General features: G+C 37.8%; 1 protein-coding gene across 1 annotated transcript in view; it reads left to right on the forward strand.

Annotated features, from left to right (window-relative positions):
• Positions 1–386: 386 nt before the first annotated feature.
• Positions 387–27746, forward strand: part of TRPC7 (transient receptor potential cation channel subfamily C member 7) — a 165091-nt gene continuing 137731 nt past the window's right edge. The window contains exons 1-2 of the mRNA XM_049787363.1: positions 387–416; positions 9463–10240. Coding sequence (XP_049643320.1) covers positions 415–416; positions 9463–10240 — 780 coding nt within the window. The 5' untranslated portion in view covers positions 387–414. The remainder of the gene's footprint in view (positions 417–9462; positions 10241–27746) is intronic.

Below are 27746 nucleotides of genomic sequence, written 5' to 3' on the forward strand. Positions count from 1 at the left end.
GCTTTGATATTCTTTTCTGGGGCAAGAAGAGGTCAGGTAGAAATTCTGAAGCGCTGTGGTAGGAAGGCAGAGTTGCTACTGTCTGAGAGAGGGGGTGGGGACTGTCAAACCAGCACCACGCTGCATGCCAGTCTCACACAGAGCTTCTTCTCCGTCATGTTCCCTGGGAAATTTCCCCCAAGATCAGAAAATAGAACAGTAACGTGAGTCTGCCTCAGAAGGCGAGTTTCTACCATTGCAGCACAAAGGACCGAGGAGCGCGCTTTCACGTCCTCGCAACTCCACTCACTCTCCCAGCTCTTTACTTCAGCACCACGGAGAGAGGCGCCTCCTCGGCTACCACCCATGGGGAGCCAGATTCCAGAGACTCAACACCGGATTCCAGTCATCTAGAACCTGCGTATTTCGCCCTCAATGTAAGCAGCTACGACAATTCTTTCATGTTGATTTTTTTTCCACTGAGGTTGTTATCTCACTAAAATATGGAATTAAACTTTTATTTATTTGTCCTCTCCCTCTCCTGCATATTTGGATTTTTGGCTGTAAATTGGGATCTGAAATAGTTCTCATTTATTGCATCTGTAGGGGATTTTTTTTTCTCCTTTTCACTAAAGTATAAGTTTACAAAGCCATTTAGAAATGAACGACTCAACTTAGCAGTCCAGTCCTTTTTTGACCGGAGTGTAGTTTTATTCCTAGAATAGAGTATGTGCGTGGTTTCTTCCCTTCCCCCCCCCCAATACCTCAGCTATTTGATGTGATGTTTTTGTGGTTGTATTCATTTCCATGTACAGATGGGAGGGGGGAAAGATGGGGTTATATTATAATAAGTAGTTCCTATTAAAGAACTACAGGTGGGAAGAAAGAAATATTGGGTCTTTTCTCCTTCTCTTTGTTGAAAGTATGTCCTTTAGACAACCATTTCATATAATGAATATGCTTTTAATAACAGATGTAATCTGAGCAGGGTTTTGACACAACCTTTGCAACTCTAGAACACAGAATCTCTCCCTCTAAGTCTGAAGCTGTAAAAACACTTAAGAATGATTGGACATAACCAGGATGCTATTGGCATTAATTGCAATTTAAAAGCTTAATGGATTTAGGGTAGATTTAAAAGAGGCAATAATGATTGACCCTGTCTGGGAAAATCCAGTGAATTTTTGCCTCAGAATGCCACCTGCTGGTCAGTCCTATTTCCTGAAATAGAGGGTATACCTCTCGGATTTATGAATGAATTATATTAAATCCAGGATATTTATTATGGCTATGATTCAAACTTATGCTCTAAAATCTTTCAAGTCATGGTATTAGTTAAATTATTTTCCAACTTACCAAGATTTCTATGGTACAATTACCAACCATTGTTGGTGGACAGATCATTTCACAAAACACTTGTTCCAAGCCTACGGGTATGTAGACTAGCTGACTTCTTTAAGCAATAATTAACCCAGAAAAAAAAACCTGAAGAACTCAGTGGCACCCCACTGAGGCTAGTCACAGATTTATGTGGCATCCTAGGTGAGAGTTGCCAGACCTCTTTTTGGGAAAGGCAAGCACTTTTCTCTATCCAGATAAATATTCAGCATGCTTCTTTAATTATTTTTAGAATTGTCATTTCACGACTTAAGGGCCTCATCACTTTCTGGCTAGTGCATGTTCATTTTAGGTCATTTTTGTCACAGAGGTTAATAAAATGCTCAAGATATTATACATATCTATTTTCAATTTTATTCGAAGATAAATGTGTTGGGAGTAAGTAAAAGCATGTAATATCATAATTGTTTCAGTTCTAACTGGTCAGATATTCAGTTTCATAATTCTCCAGTTCCAAAAAGACAAAGTTAAAAAGTAAGAAAGTATTAAAGAAATATATTAAAAGTGCCATTTCTATTGAGGTGGCTAGTTCTTAGAGTAGGTTGAAAATACTGACATTAACATTTGGTTTAATGCTGTTACCTGCTGTCTTTGGTGGAAAGTTGTTTATGAACATTCAGAATCAATAAAATATTTATCTTTAGGGGAAGGTCCACACCAGCTGTGCTAAGGGATTATTTCTAGTTCTACACTAAAAGAATGTTCCTGAAGGTGCTTGGGAAAACCACAGGGGATGTCAAAGATCAAGATACCCAGTTGGCTGCTTGCAAGGCACATGTCCTACCTGCTATCTATTGTTCTGACCCCCAAAACATTACATCTTTAAATCTAAGAAACAACTTTAATCCCATAGTCAAAATTGTTTGAAAACGTGTATTTCAATGCTATGGAGTATAATAAGTCTAATGAGATAGATATTTTTGCTTCCTATATTATCTGATAAATTCATATATTTGATGGGGTAGATTGCTTTTTGTTTTATTCAAAATATATGTGTACTGCAAGCAAATTACTGGCACTATTTTAGTTAGGAGTATGAATTCTTTAAGGCACAATTACAAACTGCAATAAGCTTAAACAATTCATAAAATCCAATGTTAATAGTGAAACTACAACTTATTCAGCCAAATTTGGACCATGATTCTTAAATATATTAGTAGAATATCTTTTTAAATGCATAAAAACTTTCAGTACTATTTTTTATCATTTCTAAAGTTTTGTTTTTGAATCACACCCAGAGGTGTGCAACATTCCCATCACCAATGCCATCTCTATTGTCTCTGAGTACTATTATAATACTGTCCTTTATTTTTCTTAAAACCCATTTATGAGACTATTCTGCATCTATCTCTCTCTCTGGCTTATTTCACTTAGCATAATAATTTTCATGTCCATCCATGTATAAGAAAATTTCATGACTTCATTTTACCTGATGGCTGCATAGTAATCCATTGTGTATATGTACCACAGCTTCTTTAACCACTCATCAGTTGTCAGGTGTCTAGGTTGTTTCCAGATTCTGGCTATTGTAAATAGCATTGCAATGAATATAGTGTGCAGAAGGCAATTTTGTATTGTGTTTTTGTAATCCTGGGGTATATCCCTAGGAGTGGCATAGCTGGATCATATGGGAGCTCAATTTCCAATTTTTTAAGGAATTGCCATATTGTTTTCCAGAAGGACTGGACTAGATAGCATTCCCACCAGCAGTGAATGAGAGTTCCTTTCTTCCCAAATCTCCACCAACACTGATTGTTCTTGTTCTTTGTGATGTGTGCCAGTCTTAAAGAGACATTTTAAATATAGTAAGAAAACAGTTGTCAGTGGCAAACTGACAAAAATCATGGGCTTTGAAATTAGACAAATTAGACTCCTAATCATGGACCAACCATTTACAGACTGTGAATCCTTGGCAAAGATGAATAATATATCTAAGCCTCATTTTATCACCTGTTAAATGGGAGTGCAGTAACACCTGCACTGTGTGGCAGCTTATGGGAATTTAAAATAATAATGCATGTAAAGTTGTCAGCATGGTGCCTGGCATGTGGTTAATGTGAAATAAATGCTAACTGCTGAGCTTAGTCATTAAGGAAAGTGCTTAAGTTTATAAATATAGCATTCCATGAGTTTAAAATACTTCAAATAGCACAATATCTGGTGCATGGCAATGTGCAGTAACTTTCATTTTTACACTGTAAGCTGGATGTATCATACAGAATACAGTGTAAGCAACTGTATTTTAGCACACTTAAATGTCTTAGAATCTAAGATTTTGAACATGATTTTATGGAAATTATTTTCATGACCATTCATGGACAGAGGCTTTCCAATATCAAGTATATTTGGTAAACATTGCTATATCTTCCTGTGGTTCTGAATAGATGAAAACACAAATTTTTAATTCCATTTTTTAGGAGAAATGTGAGGGTTAGGGGAAGATAACAAATCACTGACTACTTCAACACTGTTACTCTAAAACTCAAATCATGTACACTAAGAGAGGACACACAGAGCTGAACTGTTACAGTCCCAGTTACTGGGCTTTGTTTAATTCTGTGCTGAGTTGAAGTACATTACAGACTGAATATTATAGAGTGAACTAAATAATTTTCGTAGAACCTTGTGGTGCTTGTGCAGTTTATTTGTTTTAAAATGAGCAAAAACAAAAGTCATCCAAATAACCATTATCGTTTAAATAGTCTTTTCTTCATTGGTGATCAACCATAATCCTAGTCTTCCAAAAGGCTTTATGGTGATGTTCACTTGCAGCTGGAGTGAGGGGACAGAATTACACTTTTCATAGATCACTGACATCTGGTTTCTTTAGACTGGCTGCTGCATCTGTAAGAGCAGCCTGATAAAAATAGCAACTGGAGGGATCAAGAGGAATCTAATAATCAGTCCTCCTCTCCAATACAGTTTTGTTCTACTGGAACCCTTCTTCTCAATGACACCAAATGTTAATGTATGCATTTCTGGGAAATTAAAAGTACTATCTCAATTGAGGTGTTTGATGAGTCTGAGCACTCATTACTTTAATAAAACATGCAAATAAAATGTATTTGTATTCAAAGTTCATTTTTAAAAAAAAAGATATAGTAAAGTGAGAGACAATCAGATGTGAACAGTCTTTTTAGGGAAAATCAATTTCCTCATTATTAGGTCCAAAACTATGACAAGATCCCCAGAGTTCATCAGAGCAATGCAAATAAATTGTGAGTTAAAGCTCTGGACAACAGTTACTATGGTTGAAATGGTTTTATCTTTTGAACATATGAACATTGGTGGATTGGTCATAACCCATGTGACAAGTGATATGCATATATTTAAATGGGTGGATAAAGAAGTCTAGTAGAGAGTACTGACTTTCTGATATAATATGAATATAGTCTGAAGCTCTAAGAGTCAACATAGTGAGTATATGATAATACTGTATTATAATAAAATGTACTAACGTCATAAAATCTCTATGTACTCACCGAAAAATAAATAGAAATAGAAATAGAAAATAAAATGGAAGTTAATTAACTAGATGTTAGGATTCCTATCACAGTGTTTATGTAAATTAGTAGGATGTAAAACTTTAAATGTAGAATGACTTTATTTTTAATTCATACATCAATTAAGTGGGAAAATAAAAAATATTTTAAAAATATAATTACAGAAGTACAAGGGCAAAGAAGAGGGGACTAGAGCTATAAAGAAGCACCTAAAAAGGAAAAAAGGCCTCCAACAGTATCTAAATCATACCTGTGGCCCATTATAGCTAGAACACCCAAAAGATTGGAAGAAATCTCACAGAATAGTTTGTGTCACTGAGAAATAAAATGCAGGAGGGGGTGGGGAAGAAGGGAGACAGGGGGCATTGGTAGAGGGGAGGTTACATTGGTGAAAGGGGTGTTCTTTTTTATAACTGAAACCCAACTACATACATGTTTATAAATATGTAAATATAAATAAATATATTATTTTTTAAAAAAGAATATTTCCCAAGAAACTTTAGTGGGAATAAGGCCTACCAAATACTTTGAGAAGTGCCAGAATGGTGAAAGAGTAAGTTCCTGACTGTCTTACATACCACACAAGTAGTAATTTGGCCACTAAATTATTTAGTCAACAACTACCAATTGAGTGTCTGGTATAGACCCTCTTTTTGCTGAATCCCAGCAATATGGAGATAAACTGCATGATCCCTATTTGGGGGAGTGCAGTCCCAGGGAAAGTTGGTACACCAAAAAATAAAATAATAGTCTGTCTCACTAATACATAGTTAGGTAGACATCACTTGAAGGCTCATCAAAGACAAATTCTACTTGAAAGAACCAGAATTGACAATCTTGTGAACATCTAAATTCATATCTTAAAGCTGAGGTTTCAAAGGCAGGGAGAGAGATTTGTTTATTTCACACTACATCTGGGTGTCTGCTTTCAAGGTCATTCAGAAAAACGCATGACAAATGGTGAAGAATTTTTATCTCCTGACAAGCACTAGCTATACACATACCATGATAAAACATTACAATGAAAACATTGAAATTTATATAACTTGGCCCTTGTACTGGAATAATTTGCTCTAAGGTTAGTCTTTCTCTCACTTCAGTTTCTCCATCTTAAAAAAGAGGCATATTAATATTCTGCTTTGTATGTCCACTTATGTGTTATTTTAATAAGGGAATCAACAATACATTAACATTTTGTCTGTATTGTAATCTAGATATTTATATCAAATCTGAATTTAGACTGCTCCCTGTGAAGTATTTCTCTGCTCTGACTTAGAGCACTAGTTATTATATTTTCTTTAATTAATTTCTCTGGAGCTTGTTGCTGTGTAATAGTTCTGTACCCTTGACCTTGGTGTCTGAACTCCTCGCCATCTTCTTCCTTCTCCCACTAATGGAAAAATGACATGGAATCAAGCTCAAGTACTAGCTTATTCTACAACAGCTGCTGTTTCGTCTCCAACACACTGCTCAGATGCTCTTGAAAGGAAATTCCCTTTTCTCAGTTTAATTTGTGATGGCTAAAATCAGAAAAGAAATCCTGAGATGAGTAAAAGCTTCGTCAAAGGGCCAGCCATGAAATTCCGTGAGAAAGATCAGTCTTTAAGAAGTTCAATGTCCACCTGAGTCTGTGCCCCCAAATGAATCTTCGAAGGAAGCTTATAGCATCCTCTGAAGCAAAGCTTAGTGTTCAACTTAGTCACCTCTGCTCCTTCCAAAATAACCTATTAAAAAAGTTTCAGCATTGTATTTATGAGTCAGCAATGGAGTTTCACCAGTAACAGGATCTGTGGGACTCCAATCTACAGTGAAACTTGGGCATCATCAAATAGCCTCACTCCCTAGGTTGATAGCATTGTTTAGTGAACAGGCTCAGGAGGAGCCCAAGAACTTGAATTTCAAGAATCTTTCCCACTATATAAGTTCTGTGCACTACCCGGTAAGTCACAGAAGCAAATAAACAATGACTTCTTCCTTCCTTTCTTCCTACCTTTCTTCCTTCCTTCCTTCCTTTCAATCCTTTCTTCCTTCCCTTTCTTTTTTCTTTCTTTTCTTCTTTCCTTTTCATTTTTTCTTTCCTTTCTTTTCTTTGTTCTTTTTTATTTCTTCCTCTCTTTCTTTATTTCTTTGTTTCTTTCTTGCTTGCTTGCTTGCTTTTAGCTCCTTTGGATCTTCATTGTTTTGTTTCAGATCTGACTAAAATATATGTGGATTTCTCTTCTCTTGATCCTTTTTCTCTGAATAACACCAGGAACATGAATTTAATCTAGTTCCTTCTATAATCAAAGTTGCTTAATTACTTAATAAATTGTCTCAATCCTTAAAAAAAAAGAATATTTTCCACAACAGTCCTTTACTAAAGCACTTCAGTAAAATACTGCAGAGCGGTTAGAATTTATCACTCTTGGGGCCGGCAAGGTGGCGCTAGAGGTAAGGTGTCTGCCTTGCAAGCACTAGCCAAGGAAGGACCTCGGTTCGATCCACCGGGTTCCCATATGGTCCCCCCCAAGCCAGGGGCAATTTCTGAGTGCTTAGCCAGGAGTAACCCTTGAGCATCAAACGGGTGTGGCCCAAAATACCAAAAAAAAAAAAAAAAAAAAAAAAAAGGATTTATCACTCACAGTTGCCTTTTGAAAGAGCTGTCCATAATTACTTTTTTAACTTTTTGCAGATGAAGAAACTGCTCCTGCAAAGAGTTTAGCAGCTTTTTCTAAGTGTAACTAAGGCCATGACAGAATTACAATATTAAGCTCTGAAATCTCATCTGTGTTTTAAAGCAGAAAGGGGGCCTCTAAAGGTGCCCTTTAACAGGGCTTGAGGAAGTCAGAGATAAATAAAGTTTATTTTTTTTAAATTATCCCAAGATACTACCTTTAAATGAAAATCTCATCATATTATATTTAATTTAAAAGTCTTCCTCTGTAATTGTTTACAAATAGATGAAATGTAATGCTGAGTATTCTTAATGCATAGATAATAACTTATAATAAAAAGCCAATTCATAAAAAGTAGTTACAATTACTTCTTGAGTAAAATGTATACCATCATATTTTTATTTGTTGATCACCAAATAATAGGAGGTCAACTAGAAAAGAACAGGTAATGTAGGTATGACCAAATGGAAAATCAGAAAAAATTAAGATGTTGAATTTATAGGGCATTAGGAAACATCTGATTCCAACTGTCTATTTACAGTTAAATCATCTGAGACCTTAAGAGGCTTCATATGGATACAGTATTTAGGCTCAAGTATAAATTCCACTACAGCTTCCATTCTTTGGAGTTTGAACTTCTACATCCCTAGCATAGTAAAGGCCAGGTAACTTGTCTAATGTCACAAGGCTAACAAAAATGGAACCAGGATTTCTACCCTAGATTTTCCGACTTTTAACCCTCCCTCAACCCCACTTAAGTCTGTATCTTCATCCGACATAAGGATAAGGGAGACACCAGAATAATATGAGTAACAATTGTGAAATATACTACTTTTTGTGTAGTTCCTGGTGTATAATAAGTACTTAAAAGATGCTAACTCCCCTTAATAGTAATATCAGTATTAAGTTCTACTCCGTGTCATAACAGGAATGACCAAGAAGTCAGAGGTGAATGTGGCCTGCAAGCTGATCTGCTCTTTTATCCATGTAAAACTTCAGATCATAAAACTTTAGTCTTAAGAAATGCTGGCTGCATCCTCAGAAAGCTGCTTCCTGGCCTAGCGCCCAGACTGTTCTTAGACCCACCTGTAGGCTTTGGCTACATTGGACTCAGATGGAAGGAACAATCCTAGAGAATGAATCACTAAGTGTAGAAACAATCACAGAGCCACACTTGTGTGGTGCTGCAGTATGGTAAGCAAAGAACATTGATGCTCACTGGGGATGACACACTCAGCCAAAGACAGCATTATTTGTGATGGCCATTCCTGCATGCGCGGACATACACACACACACACACACACACACACACACACACACGCACACACACACACACACTCACATTGTAGAGGCAAAATTGCAGAGAGCTAAAGCACAGAAAAGTTCAGGAGCTTGCTCAGCTTTGCACAAACAGACATAAAACCAACAATTCACCTCCTCACTGAGCAACATCACTATTCCCACTCTCCACCTACAACTCCCACCACAGTCCATCAGAACCAACATTTCCACTTCTGCTCCATGGCCTCCCCTCCAACTGGAGTGTAGATTTTGGAAAACTAAATCAATATTCTTCCATTCAAACAGGAACAATTTCAGTCATCTAATTTGTCAGAATCTCAGTGTCAGTTAATGAAAAATTTTAATCATTTCTTTCTTGCTTTTTAAACTTTTTTCTTTTATTTTATTAATACATTTATTTAAACACCTTGATCACAAATATGATTGTAGTTGGGTTTCAGTCATGTAAAGAACACCCCCCTCACCAGTGCAACATACCCATCACCAATGTCCCAAATCTCCCTCCTCCCTACCCCACCCCCGTCTGTACTCTGGACAGGCTTTTATTTTTTAAATCTCCCCCCTGGAGAGCCCACACACAGGTTTGCAGGGAAAGTAACGGAGTATCTCTGCCTTTTCTCCCACAGGCTGGGGAGCAGCACCTTCAAAAACATGCAGCGCAGGCACACGACGCTAAGGGAGAAGGGCCGCCGCCAGGCCATTAGAGGTCCCGCCTACATGTTCAATGAGAAGGGCACAAGTCTGACACCCGAAGAAGAGAGATTCCTAGACTCTGCTGAGTATGGCAACATCCCAGTGGTCAGGAAGATGCTGGAAGAGTCCAAGACCCTCAACTTCAACTGTGTGGACTACATGGGGCAGAACGCACTACAACTGGCTGTGGGCAACGAGCATCTGGAGGTCACGGAGCTGCTGCTGAAGAAGGAGAACCTGGCGCGGGTGGGGGATGCGCTGTTGCTGGCCATCAGCAAGGGCTACGTGCGCATTGTGGAGGCCATCCTCAATCACCCAGCCTTTGCACAGGGCCAGCGCCTGACGCTCAGCCCGCTGGAGCAGGAACTGCGTGACGATGACTTCTATGCTTATGATGAGGATGGCACACGCTTCTCCCATGACATCACACCCATCATCCTGGCGGCACACTGCCAGGAGTATGAAATCGTGCACATCCTTCTGCTCAAGGGCGCCCGTATCGAGCGTCCCCACGACTACTTCTGCAAGTGCAATGAATGCATGGAGAAGCAGCGGAAGGATTCCTTCAGTCACTCCCGTTCCCGCATGAATGCTTACAAGGGACTGGCAAGTGCTGCCTACCTGTCCCTGTCCAGCGAAGACCCCGTCCTCACCGCACTGGAGCTAAGCAACGAGTTAGCCAGGCTAGCCAACATTGAAACTGAATTCAAGGTAACTTTCCCACTCACTGCCTCAGACCAATTGTCCCTTGGCCTCTTCCAGGTGTCTCCTGTAGACAAATGGGTTGTCTTCTGTTCCAGGAAAGAGTGAGGGACTTTGAGTTTTGTGAATCAGATTAAATGGGATGGAGGGAAATCTTAAACCTGTGATAGATGTAGGCCTGAGAAAAATACCTCATTAGGTGAAATATGGGTTCCACCATATAAATGTGGCAAAGAGGAAACTTAGGTGTAAATGTATACATTAGAAGATAAGCAAAACTGTCTTATAGATAATAGTATACTGAGGTCTGGTCCAGTGTTTCAGCCCAGCTCTAGGCTGGGAACTTGATAGTTCCTAGGATACTTGATATTGTTTTCAAGTCCAGTTCTTGAGACATTTGAGTTTCTCACCTGCATGGTTTTTATTTGTCTGTTCACATTTTTATCTTACCCCAAACTTAGATCATAGATTTGGTCTGATATCTATTGCTATAAAGAGCTGGTTACAATTTTCCCTGATTTAACAAGTTTTTACTCTTGTTTTATCGGAGGGTAGTGAAAAAAGTACATAGAAAAGTACATGAAAATGAAAGACTATTGCTGTTTATCCCTGTAGATGGGGTATGAGAAGACTGGGACATAATTATTGATACAGTGTTTAATCACCTCACCAGTCACTGAAATGAGTACCACTACTATCTTCACTTTGTATGAAGGCACAAAACAAAAGGTATCAGAGAGTTAGTAAGTAGCAAAACCATTATTCACCCTACACACACAACCCAGGGCCACCTCTCAGCAATTCTAAGGAACTGTGAGTCAGTGGTTTATTTATATATTGGGGTTCTCCAGACCCTGAGAGATACCTCTCAACTAGTTTCAGAAACCGTGAATCAGTGGTCTTGTTTATAGTTTGGGGTTCTCAGAATTATCTGAATTATTAGGGTATGAGTCACATAAATTGTGTGGGTGCCAGAGTAAAAACTACAGCTGCGCTCAAAATTTCTCATCCAGCTATTCAGTCAAAACTTATGATATTTTGGATGATATAAGAGGTAACACAAGCAATAGGTAGAAAAATACATCACCTCCTTCACTTTATAAGTGAAAGTATCAGTATATCTTGCTTCTGGATGGGACAAAATTAGAAGGCCAAGGATGGGAACCAAGCAAGGGAGACCCCAGAAACCAGGAATCTCAGAAGAACCAAGGGAACTAAGATGGGTCTATGGAGAAGAAATTATTCTAAAAATAGGAAGACAGGTGGATATTTGGAGAAGGTAAGTGAATAGCAGGTCCAAAATGGCCTGGGGTAGGGAGGGACCTGATTAAAAGCCCTTCATACAGGGACAAATAGTTGGAATGCTAATGAGATAACTTAGGGACAGAACTCAGCAATCCCTGCATGCTGAGCTGAGGTTACTTTGGATATTGTTCACTTTGGATGAAGGAAATGGAAAGTCACTGATTAGGTAGGTGCAATGAAAAAAAGCTAATAATTTGGAAAATTTCTTAATTCAGAAATAAAATGAATGAAAGAACTGGAAGTGTGAGGTCAAGAAACTAAAGAGGCTGACAATGTACTTGTGCATGCATGAAGCCATAGCAGATTCTCTGTAAGAATGGGATGTACCATAACTGAAACCCAACTACAATCATATTTGTAATCAAGGTGTTTAAATAAAGATATTAATAAAAAAAAAGAGATGTATCACAGGCAGAATCTAAGGACCAAGCACAGTATATTTCAGAGCTCTGCATATATGCTAAAGAAGCACATCATTTTTTCAGGGTGAAATTAGTTTTTACTATTTCATGTTCATCTAAATGAATAACAATTTAACCCAGCAATTCCTACTGGAATTTATACTCTAAGAGATCAAAAACAAAATGAATAAAGAAATTTTATACACAATAACCAAACCCAATCCAAGTATCCAAGAATAGACGACTGGATAAAGAAGCTATAGTACATAATGGAATATTACTCGGCCACCAGAAAAGATAAAATCATGACATTTTCTGTACATGGAGAGACCTAGAAAGTATCATGCTGATTGAAGTTAGTCAGAGGAAAAGTTAATCAGATAACAAAGAATGATTTCTCTCATATGAAGGATATAAAGAAATATAATGATGTAATACCGAATGTCGAAAGCCAGTGGAAATGAAAAACATGAGAACTGGTCTTCGGTAGGAAACATGCTTCTCAAGAGGGTTTGGGGACAGAACAGAATAGTCAGTGACTATGATGGAGGGAATATTTAACCGGGAGTATAATGAGGAGATGCTAAAGGCAATAAAGTGTTATGTATGAAACTTTATCAGCAATAGTACTATAAACCACACTGTAAACACAAAAAGTGAATCTCATAGAAGCAGATTGGTAGGTGGGAAGCAAACAAGTTGGGAGGACATTGGCAGAAGGAATTAGACACTGGTGAAAGAATCAGTATTGAAACTGTGTGCCTGAAAACCAATCACAAGGAGATTTTGACTAAATAATAATAATGATAAAATAAAATTTAACTCAGTCCCTAAAAATAAAGACACCAACTAGTTGGTGTTAGCAATGCTGATATTGCTAAAATGATGACATTTTTTAACCTAAGAGATATGAGTTTTATTTAACACAAACACATTGGTTTGGAATGTTATATAATACTTTTTATTCTAGGGAATGTATTTGTGAAAAGAAATACAAGCAATTATATTTTGCATTAATATTGTAGCCAGCCAGAGTTTTCTATTAAATTTGTCATTAATTTAGAAGAAACACATCATTTTCTACCATGGCATCTCAGATTCATATTAATTAGAACCTCTCCAAGTCCTATATTATTCATAAACTCTTAAACATTTAAGAAATTGGTGGATGTTGGCATCCAGATTACCCATTGCGGCTCCCAAGTAATGCTATGATTTCTGTTCTTAATTCCCAATTCTATACAATGAATCCCATCTACCTACATTAATGTCAAATGATGTGTCAAGGAAGTTTAATGGGATTCTGAATAATCTTTACATTTCATATTGAATCTTTACAGTGTTTTAAAAAATAACTAAATCAATTAAGTTACATATTTCTCACTAAGTAAAAATAATCCAAATTAAAAAAGGTTTTTGTATCCAATTATCTTAATAATTATACAATTCTCTAGTTATCTAGAATTTGGGAGCTAAATTGTCTAGGTAAAAATGTTAATTTGAAATTTCATCTCAGCCATTTGTCTCCTTTGTTAAAATCTAAAGTTTGCAATATTTCAGTATAATGTCTAAGTGCATATGTTTGTTGAAAGCATCTATATGATACTTTGATTTTCAAAATAAATTATGAAAATTGTGAACCACTAGGTACCCTAATAAACAATTATGCATTCTTTTTTTTAATTTTTATTTTTAATTATGAGAACAAGGATGCAAAGAAAGAGGACAAGGTAAAGTTACAGTGGAAGGACAATCACCCATAACATAATTCTCAGAAGTCCCCTTGCTGATATCTTAACTTTGAAATTTCAGCCAAAGAACATTAAGATAAATAAGACAGAATCCATGTACAATTACTTTGTCCCTCAAGTCCCCAGATTGTAACACATTATAATATTTCTTAACAGTATACAAGGTAATCTAAAGCCATAAAACTTACGTAACTCCTTAAACATTACAGGCATAGTATTTTCTTACATTTCCATATACATGCATATTAGCTTAAGTTAACCTCAAATTTTAAGTGAGTTCTTTTTAAGGATTAGAGTCAAAGGAGCACAGTAAAAATGTCAAATGATGTGTTAGAGTGGCAATTGTTGTTTGCATAGGCCCACCAAAATATGAGGGACATGGAAAGAAATAACCTTGGCCTAAGTACAAAGAGACCAGACCCCTGAAGTTTCCTGGCACAAGACCAAGTCTAGGCTCCAGGCAAGCTAGATCGTCCAATCCAATACATTGTCTGTAGTGCCAACACACTTTTATTTTTCACACAGTCTCTGTTGTTGGTATCATGTTTCTGTATTAAAGATCCTAGAATCTGCATATTTTACATTGAAGTCAGGATGTGGAGCATCCTCTCCTTTCACCTCACAATCAAAGGGCAATGCAGGGAGCCCTGTCCTGTAAGCAGGTCGTTGTTGTTGTTAAGTCTTCTCAGTGTTAAGGGAAGTCTCTTTTGAGCAGGTCGAAGTATGAGCAGTGTAGGTCTTCCATGGTAGAGGATTGCTTCCAGGTGATGTTATAGACCAGCCTGGATGTTTCGTGGATGGCTTCCCTGGTTCAGGGGAGAATGGATTATGCCCTTTCTTCTGAGGTCTGTGCCAGGTCGTTATGTCAATGTTCAGGGTGTAAGGTCCCTTTGCACTACAAGATTTGTGTGTTCCAATCTCTATTAGATAGGATCTTATTTGTATGTATAGTATTTTCCTATTTTAATGTGCCTAGGCAAATAAGAAGCAATGCCACGTGGTGTTATTGGCGCATATGGGGGCCATAAGAACAATTCCAATGATTCCCATGACATGTTACAATCATAAGCATTAAACGGGGGGACTCTTCCACCAAAATTCTTGTTAAACAGCTCAAAAAGAGAAGATAAAAAGTGGTTAGAATCATCACTGTATAAGACATTTAGTAAGAATTATAGCTGTCAGAGAAAAAACACAAAATATTCTAAAGAAATACGTGTCCATGTTTATGTATCTTGAAACAGTTTGGGGATGTCACACACAATGCACAGCTTTGGACTGTGATTAGGATTGTACACTACTGAAGTTAAAAAGAGTAATGTAGGTTAGTGATGTTTGAGAGGGGGGTTAGAGAGTTAAGGAGTAAAAAAGAGTTTGTAGGGGTGTGGGAAAGGGCAGAATACAAAATGAACATTCTGTATACGAAAAACATAACATAAGAATAAGGAATATTCTGAATACATGAGGTACGAGCGGGGGTGTGAGCCCCCGCGCGGTTCTGTAGTTTTTGGATGCCTAGGGAGGAATTTCTCACCCCCTCCCCCCAGGGCCCGATTAACCAGGCGTGGCCCTGAAGACCCGCCTGGTGTGGGGGGAATCTTGTTCACCTGGACTAAGTGGTCAGCCCAGGGGTCCTATGGCTAGCTGTCCTGCCCAGAGCCCCCATCATACCAGTCAAAGGCCCACGAAATCCTGGCATGTGGAGTGTTCTGAGCCCAGCCGAGCCTCTGTAGTTTTTTTCCAATTATGCATTCTTACAAAACAAGGCTTCACTTAGAATAAGAGTCAGCACATATGTACTTGCTGACTCTTAGCATCCCCCTACTTACCTTTGTTTAAAATAATGTCTTTCAGACTGTCACCAAGTGGCATACTACAAATTAACATAACCATTTTAGAGCATTATGACTTATTCAACTGTCTTTGTATGTACATTCCTAACATTATACATTTTCTCAGATAAGAGAGCAGCTTAGCAAGAGGAAAGTCAAATTGTAATAAAAGAAAGTTGAACTGTTAAAAGGTAGTGTGGTTCTGTTTGGAAAGGACTCGAGTCACTGTTGGTAACTCCATGTTCTTCAGATGATTCTATGTGAGGAACTCAAAAAAAAAAAAAAAAAAAAAAACCTTGTTATTCATTGGAGATGTCATACCATCTCCAAGATCCAGGAAAACATTCATTCTGGGAGTGACTTCCTGATTATGAACATTATTCATGAAGACCTGGATTCAGTTGTCCAGGCTAATTTTGGGGATTCATTTTAATCTATCACCAGAACATAGGCTAGCCATTAGTAAAAATTGCAGCCAATGTCAAAATGTCCAATAAATTGTGGATGAAGTTCAATGCCACCTAGTAAGTCATCATTCTTAGTGTAGAAATAGTGGTGTTTTTCTTTTTTGTTGTTTTTTATTTGGGAGTCCCACCCAGTGATGTTTATGGATTTCTCCTATTGGGGTTTAGAAGATCATATGGGAATATTGGAAATCAAACCCAGGTTGGCAGCATGGAAGGCAAATGCTGGGTCTGGGTCTAGAAAAATATTAAAACTTTATTGGGGGCCAGAAATATAGAATAATAAGTAAGAAACTTGCCTTGCGACCAGTTCCCCCCCCCCCAACACTTCAAAAGATTCCTTAAGTTCCACCAGGAGTAATCCCTGAGCACAGAAACATGAGTAAGTCCTAAGAACTGCCAGGCTTCTCCTCCTCTCTTTATAAAATATTTGATACTGGACCAAAGCAATAGCACAGTTGGTAGGGCATTTGCCTTGCATGCAGCCAATCTAGGCTCAATTACAGGCATACTAATCTTGTTCCCCAAACCTGCCAGGAATAATTTCTGAGGGAAGAGCCAGAACTAACCCCTGAGCACTTCTGGGTGTGGCCTCAAAATAAATCAAAACCAAATGTAATATGACCACTGGAGCCTTCATAGTGCTTTGGTGCTCTAGCAAGTAGTGCATGGATACTTGATTTAAAGAATGAATGAGAGCCTAGAAGAGTCATCTTTTCAAATGATGAATCAAAGGGTGACTTTTGTCTATAGTTACACTTCTTCCTAACCCATATAGATTTAATGGAGTCTTCCATATACATGGAGAAATGTGACTCTACGGAAGGTCACAAGGTGGTTGAAAGGATAAAACCAATACAAGCTAGACAGTCATATACTTCATTGCTTAGGGCCAATGACTATTAATTCCTAAAGGGTACCATGTGTATTCTTTGTTAGTCCTGCCCACAGGAACTGACATGTGAGGCCTGGAAACACTGCCCACAAAAGACTTTCACTTGGTGTATCTATACAGTGGAACATAAAGAGGAAGATGGGTGTGGAATGGGCTGCTGTCAGCTGTTTCATACTGATAGAAAAGTTTTCTCTGTGTAGAGGCACCTGAGGAGAAGGGGAATACAAAATCCATTTATTTCAGATAGGCTATAACTAATGGCACCAAGAATAAAAATAGGTGTCAACATTTCTCTTGAAATTTTTTCTCCCAAAATCCTGATCATTCTTTGTGTGCTTTATAATCTGTGGAGCTTTGTTGCAAAATGATTTACTTTCTTTTAATTTGGAGTTAGATCAGCAGCAATGCCCAGTGGGGAGAGGAATACATGGATATATATGTATATATATGTGTGTATGTATTTATATATATGCATATATATGTGTATATATGTATATATATGTATATATGTATATATATACAGATCCCAAAAAATGTGATGTTTGGGGTTTGGAAGGAAAGAGAAAGCAGGCAAAAAATAAAGATACCGGGGGAGGGGGCGTGGGGAAAAAAAAAAAAAAAAAAAAAAATAAAGATACCCCTGTGCTCTCCTCTTTGGTTTACATTTAAAAGCATTCAACATTCCCAAGGAAGGGAACTGTGGAAGCCCAGCAACAAATACTTTATCTTAGTTATTTAATATTTTATTGTTCTGAATAATAACAGAACTATCACTAAGAAATGCTTTCCTACTGATAAAATTATTTGTACTAGAGGCTGATAATTATGTTTTATTCACAAGCTGTTTGGTCAGGACCACAGAGGGGAAGGATGAAGGTGAGTGGGGAGAAAAGCCAAAATGCGGGCCCGGAGAGATAGCACAGCGGCGTTTGCCTTGCAAGCAGCTGATCCAGGACCAAAGGTGATTGGTTCGAATCCCGGTATCCCATATGGTCCCCCCGTGCCTGCCAGGAGCTATTTCTGAGCAGACAGCCAGGAGTAACCCCTGAGCACCGCTGGGTGTGGTCCAAAAACCAAAAAAAAAAAAAAAAAAAAAAAAAGAAAAGCCAAAATGCTATAACTTCAACCTGTTTCAAGTACAGATGACTTTTTTGTCTGTCAAAGAGTTAATCTCAAGTATTGGCAAAAATACATCATGAATTATGTATTAATGTTTGTGCTGTTATTTTAAGGCCCATTATTTAAAAAATAACCCTCTCTGAGCCAAAAATATCACAAATTAAAAATGCAAATAATGATAAATCAGATCAATTTGCCACCTGCTATGATCTCTAGTGAGAGCCCATTGTGGGAAGTAAAGCTGTTGAGATGACAGTTTGTAATCTGCTTGCAAACTTATCAAAATGGAAGAGGAAAGAGGAGGGGAGATGGAGAAAAGACTTCACTGTGGCAGGAAGAGCTCAAAATTACATTTTAACTCTGGTCTTTGGGTGTCTGGGAGACCTGCAGGGCCACTCTGTGCCATGGCAGCAAGAAAGGCTGAGGAGGCCTCTGCACCTCTCTCAGAGTTTCTGCATGCCTTGTCTCACAGACTTTCAATATTTTCAGGAATTTTAAATTTTTTATAGACTAACACTCTGGGAAAATACATTTCCTTGAAGTTTCAAAGCTTGGCTAGTAATATAAACAAATGCCTGCTTAACATGCAGGAAATGACTTGAAAACTGTTCCCTTGTCCTTTGGGAAAATATTTCTTAAGCTGTGAAGGCTGTTAAGTCTTACAAACAAATTTATTTTTTTGGTGTTTTGTGTGTGTGTGTGTGTGTGTGTGTGTGTGTGTGTGTGTGTGTGTGTGTTTGAGGGTTTGTTTGTTGGTTTTGTTTTGGGGGCCACACCTACCAGTTTTCAGGGTTTACTCCTGGTTATATGCTCAAGGATCGCTCCTGGCAATTTTGGGATATTAGAGGTTGAACCCTGGTCAGCTGCATGCATAAAAACCACCTTCTGCTGAATTATGTCTCTGCTCCCATGGATCTTTTTAAAACAATCTGAAAGAATACTTCTAAAGCATTACCATCCCTGGTCACCTTGGGAATCTGTCTGTGTCAACATGTCCTCTGTTTTAGCTATCTGATGGTGTAGGATGTAAGCCAAGAAAAGCAAACAGCAAAGTGAGGTACAGGATGGAAGGTACATACTAAGAAAGTGTGCATCAGACCCGGCAGAGTTTTGGGGCCAATCAACAGGTACACTGGGGTCAAAGGCATGCCCCATTCCCCATACCTTCACCCTCAATATCAGGGATAAGTCTATCTCTGAGAAGAAACAGAGTGATTTCCCCTAGCCCATGTGTGCTTGTCTATTTCCAGTTTTTTATGGAGACTTCTGTTTCACTTTCACTTCAACCTTCAGTAACGGGTCACATAGGAAAATTTTCTAATCAATGTGTCCATGGTCACAAACAATGCCTAAAGTTAGGTGACAACCCTCTTCCTGGATTTATGCTGAGAGTACCATCAGTCTCTACTTCACATTCGAGTGGGGTAAAGGAAACTGATTTGCAGGAAGAGGGAAAAATTGTGCCACACCAATGATCACCTCACACAACAGGTGTTGTTTTCTCAAAAATCAGAGCAAAGAAGCTGGTTCTGCCTGGGTCTAGTTCTATGGAAACCTGATATTACATTATGTTCTCAGTAAATATTATCACAGTAAATAATTAGGAGTGTATTAATTGGCCTTACAAGATACTGATGAGGATTAAATGAGATGAAGAGTATTAGATGGGCCCAGAGAGATACAACAGCGGCGTTTGCCTTGCAAGCAGCCAATCCAGGACCAAAGGTGGTTGGTTCAAATCCCGGTGTCCCATATGGTCCCCCATGCCTGCCAGGAGCTATTTCTGAGCAGACAGCCAGGAGTAACCCCTGAGCACCGCCAGGTGTGACCCAAAAACAAACAAACAAACAAAAAAAGAGTATTAGATGCTGACCCAAATAGTCACTAAACATTTTCTTCCAAGAGCTTGATAAGAACTAGTTTTATTTTACAATCCCACTAGATTTTCACTTTTCTTTTCAATAAATGAGGCCTAATTTTTAACCCTCCTTTATGCAGAGGGTCTTCCTCATATCTGCCAAGCACTTCCTCCCAAGATCTTTTTAGAGCAAGGCTATCCATGTAAACACTAAAGTTAAAATATAAGCTAAGGGAAGATGTTCAAATTGGGGAATATAGATAAGTGGGACTGAGCAATTCCAGAGTGCTGCTTGCATAATGTTGTCAAAGAAGAAAACTGGGAGGAAAGAGAAGGAGCACAGGAGGAGGGCAAGATATGGGCAGACAGAACTGCCAAATACACGTGAATTATTCACTGTAAAATAGATCTGTTGGAAAGATTTATCACCACACACAAAAAGAAACTGGGGGGATCATTTCCTATTCAATATTAACTATGAGTCTAAAATACCAGAGATACAGAGTCAAGGGAAATAGTTCCTAGAAAATATTAGAAAATGAATGATATCACAAACTAAGTCAAATTGAACTAATAGAAAGGTAGAACTTTTCTCGGGCAAAATTTACAAGGTTATTTTAATTAACTTAACAGGAGAATATTAATCAGCAGAATGATATATAAATGTTTCTATCAAAGATATGAAAGCAATAATTTGATAAGTTAGTTTCCCAGAATCATCTATTAAATTACCTTTTTTGTTTGGTTGGTTGATTGGTTTGTTTTGGGGTCAGACCTGACGGCGCTCAGGGGTTACTCCTGGCTCTGCGTTCAAAAGTCACTCCTGGCAAGCTTGGGGGACCTTATGGGATGCCTGGATTCGAACTGGAGTTTGTCCTGTGTTGGCCATGTGCAAGGCAAACGCCTTACCACTGTGCTACTGTCCCAGCCCCTATTAAATTACCTTTAATCCCATTAATTTGTGATACTAAATCTATTAATGCTAATTCCTAAATATTCATGCTTCTGCTTTAGGACTTGTTCCACACACACTATCTATTCTGCAGCCATTTTCTCCTCATTTTCCTTCCCTAAAACTCTGATTTGATTTACTACCAGGTAGGGAGGTTCATTTTCTCATGCATAGGTCTGCTAGATTTTTGTCTTTGTGTAACAGAATCATTTTGGTTTTTTTTTTTGTCTATATAAAGGTAAAAATTCAATAGCTATTCTCTCCTTCCATTAGCCTATAAGAGAGAAAGTTATTTTCTCTCTACCTTTCTGGGGTTCTTTAAAACTGGAACCCTACTAGTTATATTGACAAAAGACATGTTGGTAAGAAAAAATAAAAGTTCACAGTGCAGAGAAATGTTAGAGCAGGTAGGACACTTGATTTGCCGACCTGGGTTCAATCTCTAACATAACATGTGGTCCTCTGAGCTACAGCCAAGAGTAACTGCTGAACACCACTGGGTATGCCCCCCCAAAAAAGAAATAATTCATTAATAAATGTATGGGAGAAGTTTATGAGTGAGTTCAGAGAAACCAAGTCAAAGGAGATGTGAGAGATTAGAATTGTAACTCCTTAGCAGAAGAGGAGCATTAAACTGAAGAATGGCACGTTTAGTGACATTTAGAGAAACTTTTTAAAAAAAGTGACGAGTCTGAGCTTCCAGGGACAGAAAACTATAACAAGATCAATACAGAGGGAAGCTAATGGTAGGACTAATTTACCAAAGTTTGTTCTATAGATTCCATGGCAATGCCTCTTGGCTGATAAAATCTAGAATTGCCACAGATTATGAATTTCAGTTCTTGTTAAACTGAAAGGGGCACCTTTTCAAAGATGTCTCTTAAATTTAGAGGGAATACAGGCCTCTTCTTGCACCTGCTTCTTTGCAATTGCCTTTAGCTCAAAAATCATGCTAAAGGAGAATACTTCGGTATGGCATAGTCTGCTACCCTTCAAACTCATAAATTAGAAGGCGGTGACAAATGTACTTGTAAGTGCTGAATTCAGGCTAGAGTTCCATTTAGTACCAATCAAGAAAATTGAGAGCTGCTTTTGATTGCAATGTGGGGATGGGGAGGAGAGAGGAGAAATCTCATTATTCAGAAATCTCACTTGGCATTGATGAACTCAATGTCCCATGTATTGTTTTTCCATTTATAAACAAATTATGTGATAGTACCTATCATATGTGTTATAAGTTCAAATGAGAAAAAATGTTCAAGGAGTTATGGAGAAAGTTATAGTTATGATAAAATAATATATAAGACAAAAATGCAAGAAATCTAAAACTAACTGGTCTATATGTTAATTGGGAAAGTGTGTGTGCAAACACTCTGGTGGATGTGGTATTAGAACATGAATACATAAAAATCTATCATTAACAGTACTATAAACCATGGTACCTACAGTTTTTAAGGAAATTTTAAAATTACTAAATAAAATTAAAATATTTTTCAAAAGAAATCTAAAACTATATACTATTCCTAAATTTGAAATGATATAATAATAATTAAGTCTGCATTGGGTACTTCAGTGGTTGTGTGCTATGATTTTCTACACCATACTATAAACTTAAGTATTGTTATTATTTTTATTATTTGGTTTTGGGGTCACACCCAGTGGCACTCAGACTGCTGCTTGCAAGGCAAACTCTCTACCGCTGTGCTATTTCTTGGCCCCAAACTTAAATATTATTATAAACATATTACCACATTATATTTGTTTTAAAAAAGAACAACTAAGTCTAAAACTTTCTAAATACTAGAAATTTTAAAAGGAAAAAGAACTCCTCAAATACCTGATATCATAACTGTCCTCATATTATTTTTCCATACTTACAATATAAAACTTATAATCATGAATTGCTTTTTTGGGGTACCAGGGCAGACTTATTCATTATTGATCGATAAATTCTTTCAAAACTTAGAATGATCACCCTAAAATCTAAGCAGTGCTTTTTCCTTCTCTTGTATTTTCTCATCAATCCCCATCTCCACCACATGCACGCGCGTGCGCGCGCGCACACACACACACACACATACACACACACACACACACACAATATAACACACTTTAAATTTATTAAAAACACAGTTGCTTGGCCCTGAAAGTTGGATAACACTCTTGTAGACTTGGGAGGAGCAGTACTTCATAGCTGCAGGTCTTCAGCATGAAGAACAAAGTTTTTTTTTTTTTAAACTCTTTTTTTCTTTTTATTTTTTTTATTTAAACACCTTGATTACATACATGATTGTGTTTGGGTTTCGGTCATAAAAGGAACACCACCCATCACCAGTGCAACATTCCCATCACCCAAGTCCCAAATCTCCCTCCTCCCCACCCAACCCCCGCCTGTACTCTAACAGGCTCTACATTTCCCTCATACATTCTCAATATTAGGACAGTTCAAAATGTAGTTATTTCTCTAACTAAACTCATCACTCTTTGTGGTGAGCTTCCTGAGGTGAGCTGGAACTTCCAGCTCTTTTCTCTTTTGTGTCTGAAATTTATTATTGCAAGAATGTCTTTCATTTTTCTTAAAACCCATAGATGAGTGAGACAATTCTGCGTTTTTCTCTCTCTCTCTGACTTATTTCACTCAGCATAATAGATTCTGTGTACATCCATGTATAGGAAAATTTCATGACTTCATCTCTCCTGACAGCTGCATAATATTCCATTGTGTATATGTACCACAGTTTCTTTAGCCATTCATCTGTTGAAGGGCATCTTGGTTGTTTCCAGAGTCTTGCTATGGTAAATAGTGCTGCAATGAATATAGGTGTAAGGAAGGGATTTTTGTATTGTATTTTTGTGTTCTTAGGGTATATTCCTAGGAGTGGTATAGCTGGGTCGTATGGGAGCTCAATTTCCAGTTTTTGGAGGATCTCCATATTGCTTTCCATAAAGGTTGAACTAGACGGCATTCCCACCAGCAGTGGATAAGGGTTCCTTTCTCTCCACATCCCCGCCAGCACTGTTTGTTCTCATTCTTTGTGATATGTGCCCTTCTCTGTGGTGTGAGGTGATACCTCATAGTTGTTTTGATTTGCATCTCCCTGATGATTAGTGATGTGGAGCATTTCTTCATGTGTCTTTTTGCCATTTGTATTTCTTCTTTGTCAAAGTGTCTGTTCATTTCTTCTCCCCATTTTTTGATGGGATTAGATGTTTTTTTTCTTATAAATTTCTGTCAGTGCCTTATATATTTTGGAGATTAGCCCCTTGTCTGATGGGTATTGGGTGAATAGATTCTCCCACTCAGTGGGTGGCTCTTGTATCCTGGACACTATTTCCTTTGAGGTGTAGAAGCTTCTCAATTTAATATATTCCCATCTGTTAATCTCTGTTTTCACTTGCTTGGAGAGTGCAGTTTCCTCCTTGAAGATGCCTGTAGTCTCAATGTCCTGGAGAGTTTTGCTATGTGTTGTTCTATATATCTTATGGTTTGGGGTCTGATATCGAGGTCTTTAATCCATTTGGATTTTACCTTCATACATGATGTTAGCTGGGGGTCTAAGTTCAATTTTTTGCAAGTGGCTAGCCAGTTGTTCCAACACCACTTGTTGAAGAGGCTTTCCTTGCTCCATTTAGGATTTCCTGCTTCTTTATCAAAAATTAGGTGATTGTATGTCTGGGGAACATTTTCTGAGTATTCAAGCCTATTCCACTGATCTGAGGGTCTGTCCTTATTCCAATACCATGCTGTTTTGATAACTATTGCTTTGTAGTAAAGTTTAAAGTTGGGGAAAGTAATTCCTCCCATATTCTTTTTCCCAATGATTGCTTTAGCTATTCTAGGGTGTTTATTGTTCCAAACACATTTCAAAAGTGCCTGATCCACTTCTTTGAAGAATGTCATAGGTATCTTTAGAGGGATAGCGTTGAATCTGTATAATGCCTTGGGGAGTATTGCCATTTTGATGATATTAATCCTGCCAATCCATGAGCAGTGTATGTGTTTCCATTTCCGCGTGTCCTCTCTTATTTCTTGGAGCAGACTTTTATAGTTTTCTTTGTATAGGTCCTTCACTTTTTTAGTCAAGTTGATTCCAAGATATTTGAGTTTGTGTGGCACTATTGCGAATGGGGTTGTTTTCTTAATGTCCATTTCTTCCTTATTACTATTGGTGTATAGAAAGGCCATTGATTTTTGTGTGTTAATTTTGTAGCCTGCCACCTTGCTATATGAGTCTATTGTTTCTAGAAGCTTTTTGGTAGAGTCTTTAGGGTTTTCTAAGTAGAGCATCATGTCATCTGCAAACAGTGAGAGCTTGACTTCTTCCTTTCCTATCTGTATTCCCTTGATATCTTGTTCTTGCCTAATCGCTAAAAAAGAACTTCCAGTGCTATGTTGAATAGGAGTGGTGAGAGAGGACAGCCTTGTCTTGTGCCAGAATTTAGAGGGAAGGCTTTTAGTTTTTCTCCATTGAGGATAATATTTGCCACTGGCTTGTGGTAGATGGCCTTACTATATTGAGAAAGGTTCCTTCCATTCCCATCTTGCTGAGAGTTTTGAACAAGAATGGGTGTTGGACATTGTCAAATGCTTTCTCTGCATCTATTGATATAATCATGTGGTTTTTATTTTTCTTATTGTTGATGTTGTGTATTATGTTGATAGACTTACGGATGTTAAACCATCCTTGCATTCCTGGGATGAAACCTACTTGATCGTAGTGGATGATCTTCTTAATGAGGTATTGAATCCTATTTGCCAGGATTTTGTTGAGGATCTTTGCATCTGCATTCATCAGCGATATTGGTCTGTAATTTTCTTTTTTCGTAGCATCTCTGTCTGGTTTAGGTATTAGGGTGATGTTGGCTTCATAAAAGCTGTTTGGGAGTGTTTCCGTTTGTTCAATTTCATGAAAGAGTCTTGCCAGGGTTGGTAGTAGTTCCTCTTGGAAAGTTTGAAAGAATTCATTAGTGAATCCATCTGGGCCTGGGCTTTTGTTTTTGGGCAGACTTTTGATTACCATTTTTATTTCATCAATGGTGATGGGGGTGTTTAGATATGCTACATCCTCTTCCTTCAACCATGGAAGATTATAAGAGTTCAAGAATTTATCCATTTCTTCCAGGTTCTCATTTTTAGTGGCATAGAGTTTTTCAAAGTAGTTTCTGATTACCCTTTGAATCTCTGTCATATCAGTAGTGATCTCTCCTTTTTCATTCCTAATACGAGTTATCAAGTTTCTCTCTCTCTCTTTCTTTGTTATGTTTGCCAGTGGTCTATCAATCTTGTTTATTTTTTCGAAGAACCAACTTCTGCTTTCGTTGATCTTTCGGATTGTTTTTTGGGTTTCCACTTCGTTGATTTCTGCTCTCAGCTTTGTTATTTCCTTCTGTCTTCCTATTTTTGGGTTCTTTTGTTGAGCACTTTCTAGTTCTATGAGCTGTGTCATTAAGCTACTCAGGTAAGCTCCTTCTTCCTTCCTGATGTGTGCTTGCAAAGCTATAAATTTTCCTCTCAGTACTGCTTTTGCTGTGTCCCATAAGTTCTGATAGTTTGTGTCTTTATTGTCATTTGTTTCCAGGAACCTTTTTATTTCCTCCTTGATTTCATCTCGGACCCACTGGTTATTGAGCATGAGGCTGTTTAACTTCCAGGTGTTAAAGTTTTTCTTCTGAGTCCCTTTGGAATTCACAAATAATTTCAGAGCCTTGTGGTCAGCGAAGGTAGTCTGCAAAATTTCTATCCTCTTGATATTATGGAGGTATGTTTTATGTGCCAGCATGTAGTCTATCCTGGAGAATGTCCCATGTACATTGGAGAAGAATGTGTATCCAGGTTTCTGGGGATGTAGTGTCCTATATATATCCACTAGGCCTCTTTCTTCCATTTCTCTCCTCAGGTCTAGTATATTTTTGTTGGGTTTCAGTCTGGTTGACCTATTCAGTGTTGACAAAGCAGTGTTGAGGTCCCCCACAATTATTGTGTTGTTATTGATATTGTTTTACAGATTTGTCAACAGTTGTTTTAAATATTTTGCTGGCCCCTCATTTGGTGCATATATGTTTATGAGAGTTATTACTTCCTGCTCTATATACCCCTTGATTAATATAAAATGTCCATCTTTGTCCCTTACAACCTTCCTGAGTATAAAGTTTGCATTATCTGATATTAGTATGGCCACTCCAGCTTTTTTATGGGTGTTGTTTGCTTGGATAACTTTTCTCCAGCCTTTTATTTTGAGTCTATGTTTGTTCTGACTATTCAGGTTCGTTTCTTGTAGGCAGCAGAAGGTTGGATTGAGTTTTTTGATCCATTTAGCCACTCTGTGTCTCTTAACTGGTGCATTTAGTCCATTGACATTGAGATAAAGAATTGTCCTGGGATTTAATGCCATCTTTATATCAAAAATTGATGTGTCTTTTGGTTAGTCTTGTCTTAAATTAGGTCTTTCAATTTTTCTCTTAAGACTGGTTTTGAGTCTGTAAAGTTTCTGAGCTGTTTTTTGTCTGTGAAACCATGTATTCTTCCGTCAAACCGGAAAGTGAGTTTTGCTGGGTACAGTATTCTAGGTGAAGCATTCATTTCATTCAGTCTTGTCACAATATCCCACCACTGCTTTCTGGCATTGAGTGTTTCTGGTGACAGGTCTGCTGTAAATCTCAAGGATGCTTGCTTGAATGTAATTTCCCCTTTTGATCTTGCTGTTTTCAGAATTCTGTCTCTATCTGTGGGATTTGTCATTGTGACTAGGATGTGTCTTGGGGTGGTTTTTCTTGGGTCTCTTTTGGTTGGTACTCTTCGAGCATGCAGGATTTGATCACATATATTCTTTAGCTCTGGGAGTTTCTCTTTAATGATGTTCTTGACCGTTGATTCTTCCTGGAAATTTTCTTCCTGGGTCTCTGGGACTCCAATGATTCTTAAGTTGTTTCTGTTGATC

The sequence above is a fragment of the Suncus etruscus genome, chromosome 14, assembly GCF_024139225.1.
Source record: "Suncus etruscus isolate mSunEtr1 chromosome 14, mSunEtr1.pri.cur, whole genome shotgun sequence".
In the NCBI taxonomy this organism is placed as follows: domain Eukaryota; kingdom Metazoa; phylum Chordata; class Mammalia; order Eulipotyphla; family Soricidae; genus Suncus; species Suncus etruscus.